The sequence below is a fragment of the Corylus avellana genome, chromosome ca4 (genome assembly GCF_901000735.1).
Source record: "Corylus avellana chromosome ca4, CavTom2PMs-1.0".
Classification (NCBI taxonomy): Eukaryota; Viridiplantae; Streptophyta; class Magnoliopsida; order Fagales; family Betulaceae; genus Corylus; species Corylus avellana.
Genome location: NC_081544.1, coordinates 29,622,902 through 29,629,992, shown reverse-complemented (window position 1 = coordinate 29,629,992; position 7,091 = coordinate 29,622,902). Strand labels below are relative to the sequence as shown.

The 7,091-nt window shown below is 37.1% G+C and overlaps 1 protein-coding gene across 1 annotated transcript; it reads left to right on the top strand.

Moving 5' to 3' along the window:
- The first annotated feature begins 5,522 nt into the window (after window positions 1-5,522).
- Window positions 5,523-6,457, top strand: LOC132179495 (ethylene-responsive transcription factor ERF026-like). The gene has a single exon (XM_059592230.1). It carries the CDS (start codon window positions 5,611-5,613, stop codon window positions 6,172-6,174), a length of 564 nt encoding a protein of 187 aa, XP_059448213.1. The 5' UTR covers window positions 5,523-5,610; the 3' UTR covers window positions 6,175-6,457.
- The last annotated feature ends 634 nt before the right edge of the window (window positions 6,458-7,091 follow it).

Here is a 7,091-nt window from a genome sequence, read left to right as displayed (position 1 = left end):
GGGGAGAAAAGGCATGGCCTATACTGCTCAAGAATTGAAAAAGGGTGGGAGGGGGGGAGAAAAGGGCATGGCCTATACTACTCTTTTCTAGCTTGGGTAAGGGGCAAATACTTAAAAACTAAACTTTGTAAACTTTTTTTTATTTTTTCCTCAAGAATTGAGAGGGGGGAGCAGGGGGCGGGCATGGCCTATACCGGCCCCCCTTCATTCTGTCCCTGGTGACTTCAATTATACCAACCAAAGATTATTAGATCTCTTTAGGTGTCGACACCTAACATTCAGCTTTGACAACGCTACTCTTTAACCTAAGGGTCTACATAAAGCAAGAAGTAGCCATAATAACAGCATTTAACGCTCTTAAAGTTCAAGTATGCAGATCTTTTGGCAAATTTATTATCTAAATTGCTTACTTAGTAATTATCAATTTTTACAATAATAATTAACTAACTTAAACATTCGAGCTATTCTCTTTCGATCTGCCCACTCCAACGAGCTCTTTGCCTTGTTTCTGAATCTTTTACAAGACAAAATCAACATCGATCCAAGTATATTATTGGAGAAGAGACCTGCAAAACTGTGGTAACATACTACCATGCACCTCAAACTTATCTCCACGCTAGAATTCCGTAACATTCATCCCCCTTAAAAGTTAACAGGACATTTGTCCCAAGGTGGTGATTTCCTTCTTCCATATCTGGCCCGACAACTATTCCAACAACACCACCAACTTTATTTTTGTGGTAACTTCTCGAACTACAGTAGCCAATTTGTTCCAATAATATCTGCGCTCCACGTGCAACACCATTGTTGAAACACTACCGTCCCATTTTCTATCTCATCAACTGTCAATTTCAGTCTCATCAACCCACCATTATCCCCCAAAACCTTTCTTTTCCCACGACAATACTACATATCCGAAAGTATCACCCGAGACAAGCAGCGCTCCATCACCACATATATATATAAAAAAAAACTGTGTAATAGATTTTTGTTTAAATAGTAATAAAAAGTAAAAATATTTTAAAATTAGCTTTTTCATGGCTATAGATCGAGACACCCATCCAAGATTTCTGTTCAAAACCTGGTGGGGGTCCGGTGGTTTGATTGAAACCTTGGAGGGTTTGGGAAGTTCTTTGATTTAAGAAAAGAGATATGACAAGTAGAGCACAAGACATGTGTGCCACTCCCTATCAAAAAAGTATTGGATGGAGCAACTTTAAGTATAGTGATTGTATATATAGGATTAATGCATATATATATATATATATATATATATATGTGTGTGTGTGTGTGTGTGTGTGAGAGAGAGTAACGTTAAAAGTAATTCTTATCTCTTTTTTTTTTTTTTTTTTTTTCACTCCAAGAATGATGTGCCTTTTAAATTTTTCATTGACCTAATTGTGATCGATTATTATTGAATTTTGATCACATTGTGATTTTTAAAACCACTACATTTTGTCTTCAAAAGGAAGCTTAATTGGCTGAGACCATGTCTAATGAAGTAGAGGTCACTAGTTCGAATCTCTTTTCCCCTCTTGTGCGGACATGTCAAAAAAAAAATAAAAAAATCACTACATTCTTAGAGAGACTTTTAAGAATTACGCAATATTTTATGGGATGCAGCCCAATTTGCAATATAACTAAGTCATGGATCAGTCAAAGCCAAAATAGTTATAACCAAGTGAATCACCCTCCAAAATTAGATGACCGATTCCAAGGAAATTAAATGACCATTTCAGGGGCAAATAAAGCTGCTTTGGCCTCTCTCCTATGTATATTCACATCAATAGAAACTAATTTCATAGAACAAGCAGCCACAACAAGAGCTTCATCATTAATTGCTAATCACCACAACATAAAAGTTAGATCTAGTTCTCAATGGGTAGTTCAATCGGCTGTGAACCACGATTCATGAAGCGGAGGTCACTAGTTCAAATCCTCTCTCTCCCTTCCCTTATATGAACATGTCAAAAAAAAAAAAGGTTAAATCTAATTGCTGCATCAAAGTTTGCTTTTAGACAACCATGCGGAGGGGCTTTCCATATTATGGTCCCTGCTTCAACATTCTCCCAAGCTTAATTTGCTTACTTAATTAAGGAGAGAATGATTATCCATACGATCAGAATTATGAAGCTAAGAATTTTTGTGGATCCAAAATGGCTTAAATCCACTTAGTTAATTAATTATATCAAAATTTTCAAAGGCCTCAACATGAATTTAAAGGCCAAGCCGATTATTGTCTCCATATAATTGTAGCAAAGGAGCACATGTTGGACAGTTTCTAAATGTAAATTGCAGAAAAGACAGTGCCAAACCTCATCATTATTGCATGTGCTGAATCTGGAAATTTTTGCTTTTGTAGGGAGAATATATCCCAAGCATTGTTTCAGAGAAAGTGCTTTATGCCGTTGCAACTTTAGACTCCAAATAAAAACTTATAGCATCCTCCTCAAACTTATCTCTCAAAAAACCCTAGCCGCCAGAGAAACATTATTGGAGGAGGTTTCTTCCCTCCTCGCCCAACTCTTCATTTTTTATGAATAATATAGTGGTGAGTCTGCTAATGCTCAGGCTCTGCAGTCTGTTTGTCTTCTCTCTAGATTTTCTTTCAGCATTGATCTATCAGGTAAAGTTTTTTCTTTTTTTTTTTTGTTTCAATTTCCTTTAGTCGTTTTTTAAGAGTTTGTTTACATGAAACCTTAAGAGTAACGATCTTAGATCTTCGATCTGTCTTTTATTTTCTCTCTAGTACTTTTATGAGAGCAAATCACTGACCGATGGCGGATGAATTATCAGGCATATGGAAGAATTGTCACTGATGGTAGAGGCAGTGCAGGGGATTGCATTTGGGAATGCACTTGTAGTGGAGATAGAAAAGCTAAGAAATCACTGTCTAGTTGAGAAAGTTGTGATGAACCGGGCAACGGCCAGATACGTGACTCACCGGAATATGCTGCATATCTGAAAACTAATTGAAACGGTAACATTCAAAGAGTCAAACAAAGCATATATCAAATTTTCATTGTATGTATGCTATTGTTTTATTATAGCAACCTACTTGATTTTTATGAAATGAATAGAGAAAAAAACATTGTTAAAAACCAAAAAAAAAAAAAAAAAAAACTTTAGACTCCCAAGTGTTTCAATTTGATGTAATCATAATTCTTTGGTCTTGCAAGATTTGTGTTAGAGTCCAATAAAGAGTTTGATTTCGATTATTAGTAGAGTAGTCCTAGTGAGTTAATAGAGTCAATTTTAGGGAGAAGTGACCTCAAAAAATAATAATCAACTCATACATTATTATTGATATATAGTAAATTGTATTCTAAAACAATAATCAACTCATATATTATTATTGATATATAGTTTCTCCTTTAAAACGAAGAGTAATATTGATAGGCTAAATATGACTCTTAAACTAAATAAGTACCCGACTACTATGACCAAAACTAACTCTATTAACTCAATAGGACTCTAACTCTACTAATAATCGGAATCAAACTCTTTAATTATTGGACTCTACCGCGACTCGACCAAAAAATTATGATTACATCATACTTCCTCTTTAATAAACCCAAAATCTATTATTGCTAATAATAATAATAATAATAATAATAATGATAAAAAAATAAAAAAAAAAATAAAAAAAATAAAAAAAACAATCTCCAAATCCATCTACAATAGCATAACCCCTCACACTGATCATGTACAATAACCCACACCATAGATATATAGTTCTCATATCCTACTCACGTACGGAAAGAAGAACATATATTAATATGGATATAAAATCTTTAATTAGAAGTATCATGTATTTATTCCTTAAGCACTTTTTTTTTTTTTTATTAATGCTAATAAAAAAGTATGTGAGAAACTAGAGGCGGAGCCAAAAAAGTTTGTTGGAATGAGCCAAAATATGAATGAAAAATCTATTAAGATTAAAGATTAAATTAATATATAAAAAATAATAATAATTTCTTAATATCATATTTCAAATTTCATTATAGACACCGTCATCATCACCACTATACACCATATTATAAGTTTTTTTGTTGTAAGTACATAAAACATAACAACAAATTACAACAAAGGGCTGGACAACCCAAACAAAAAACCCCTAAACCACCATAACAATATATACATTTAAATATAAAATAAAAGACAATGCATCAAATGAATGACGCAGCCTATGGTTTTTTGGTACAAAGGCCAAGAAAATGGACCACCAAAAAAGGCAGTTATATATGGTGTGTCAAAGAAGACACAACCAAAAGTGCTAGAGATGAGCACGGAACTGTAAAAGTTTCACAAACCTTCCCAAACCCCCAAAGAACAGACAAGAACCAACAGTGGCAGAGACTCGAATACACAGAGAAAATAACAACATATAAACAAAAAAACAACAAAAAGAAGACACAAAACCCATAACAGACTATGAAAAAACAACAAAAAGATTAAAAAAAATACAAAAGGCAGAAACATCGAAGATTAGACGTCACATGTCAGCGCGTGGGGCGCACGGAGGCTGTGAGTAATATCTACTCGCAGGTGCATGTTGAACACGCTCTAACGCGTGGAGGCCGGTTGTGGATGGGGCTGACGGTAGACAATGGCGGAGACACCGAAGAACGAGGTGGAGTGGCGTACATGTGTAGGCATAGGCTTTCCAAAATGTATAAAGCAAAATTTGAAAAAATCAAATCCAAAGATTTCAAGAAGGGAGTGAATTCGAGAGGCTGGGTGCGGTTGGTGAAAGCGGTGAACAGACGATTTACTGTAGAGGAAGAGACGATGCAGTTATTGGATAAAGATAAAACACTAAAGACGTTGAATAAGGCCTCCGAAGCAGCGGATAGGACCTCCGAACAGGCCGTTTGGGCCTCAGAAAAGACAAAAAGGAGAGAGAGAAAGGGAGAGGGGAAAGATGAGGAGAAAGGAGCCGAAACTCCCTCCTCCCATGACAGTCGGTTGTCTAGAGGTTTCTTCATAGAGAGAAAAAGAAGGAGACACCATATTTGAAGTTACTATGCAGTGATAAATTTTTGTCGTTAGTTGCACCCCCCTTATTAATTGCATTTACCGTTGGCAACTGTAGGTAAAACGCTGTAGTAATTAAAATACTGTAGGTATAGTTAAGTTGATGATGGCTCAATGCTTAATGAGTACTCCCTCATCATTTTTTTTTTTTTCCCGGTGAAAAAAGATACAAATCAGAAACTATATATTACAAGGGAATCCTTCATATTATCAAGAAAACAATTTAAAAAATAAAAAATAAAAGCAAAAATTCCATTAAAGCGACCATTTAATTAAGTTGTGAGTGAAAAAATTAGTACAAATCAAATTAAATACGTGTTTTTCATTCATGACAAGGATATTACTTATGGTAATTTTAGAAATTGATCGGAGGAATTTTAGGCCCACCCTTGGTAAATTTCTGTCCTATTAATATTAGATGCTACTTCAGAAAAAAAAAGAAAAAAGAAAAATATTAGATGCACGTAAATGGCGAATAATATTCCTCCTAACCTGCGCCCAAAAGTTGAAGAAGACAGCTTCTCAGTTGAAGTACCTGACCCATTTTCCGCTACCGTGCGCTTCGAGGAGACTATGCCACGTCCTTATACAGCCAGAACCACCACATCTGATGGCCCACCACCGACACCTGTACAATTTCCAGGAGGGTCGTCATCGGGTTCCGGTGGGAGTCGGACGAAGAAATATCGGGGAGTACGGAGCCGGAAAGGTAAATGGGTGTCCGAAATACGCGAGCCAAGTAAAACTACGCGCATTTGGCTCGGTACTTACCCGACTCCCGAGATGGCTGCCGCCGCCTACGACGTGGCGGCGCTGGCCTTGAAAGGCCCCGGAACGCTCCTCAACCTTCCCAATTCCATTCTCTCGTTCCCGATACCGGCGTCGACATCGGCGACCGATATACAAGCTGCGGCGGCGAGTGCGGCGGAGGCTATGGGACAGAGGCGCTCGGAAAATGAGGTTTTGAGCTGTAGTAGCAGTTGGGTGGGCGAGGCGGAGTTCATCGACGAGGAAGCGCTTCTGAACATGCCGAATTTTCTGGCTGACATGGCGGAGGGAATGCTCGTGAGCCCGCCGAGGATGGAGTCGAAGTCGTCGGACGACTCAGATGGAGATGAGTTATGGAGTTATACATGAGATCTCAGTAGAGAGACATGTAATTATTGTGATATAATGTTTCACGATGTATATATGGAAAGGTTTGGGTGTTTTCCATTACATACTACTTGCTGTGTGGCTTTCCTATATATTACGCCATGGATGAGCTCCTTCATGCTGGGTTTTGTGATGGTTTGGTGATTTTGCTGCTTTGTTGGGGGTTGTGTTGTATGTACAAATGTCCTCACGTGGTACCGTACGTCTCTTCTATCATTGAAGTTCTATGGTTTGGTAAAGGCTGAACTGGATTGTCCCTTTTTTTTTATTTTATTTTTTATTTTTATGGTATATTGCGATATATTATTATTATTTAATTTTGATATGTGATTTAAATACATTAATTAATTATTATTATTATTTTGAAATAGAATTGAGGATTATCATATATAGATAAAAGATCAAAGGTGGGGCTAAATACTCCATCAACAATCAAGAGATAAAGTTAATTGCTCAATCAAAACAAAATCACTAATATAATTTGGAGTTTGATCCCTCCATATTCTATCACAGACATTTGTAATCGCAGCTTTCGCGAGTTAGTGTGCCGTCTCATTTGCTTCCCGGTGGACAAAAGTGCATTTCCAGCTCCTAAATATGTGTAGAACACTCTGTGTCTTCCACTAAATGTCCAAATCTACTCCATGTATTATGGGTGAATTGATGGCCTCCACAATTATTTTCGCATCACCCTCCAAGTGCAAGTGTTCCAGTCCAAGCTCTTTACAAAAACTTGCTGCATGATAAGCCGCGAGGGCCTCTCCCGTCGTTGCCTTAAGAGTGTCCCTTCTAAATTTGCTCATTGCAGCAATGACTCGTCCCTTTACCTCCCGGACCACAACACCTATCCCCATCATTCCACACGATTTGTCGAGAGCCACATCCCAATTCGCCTTGAA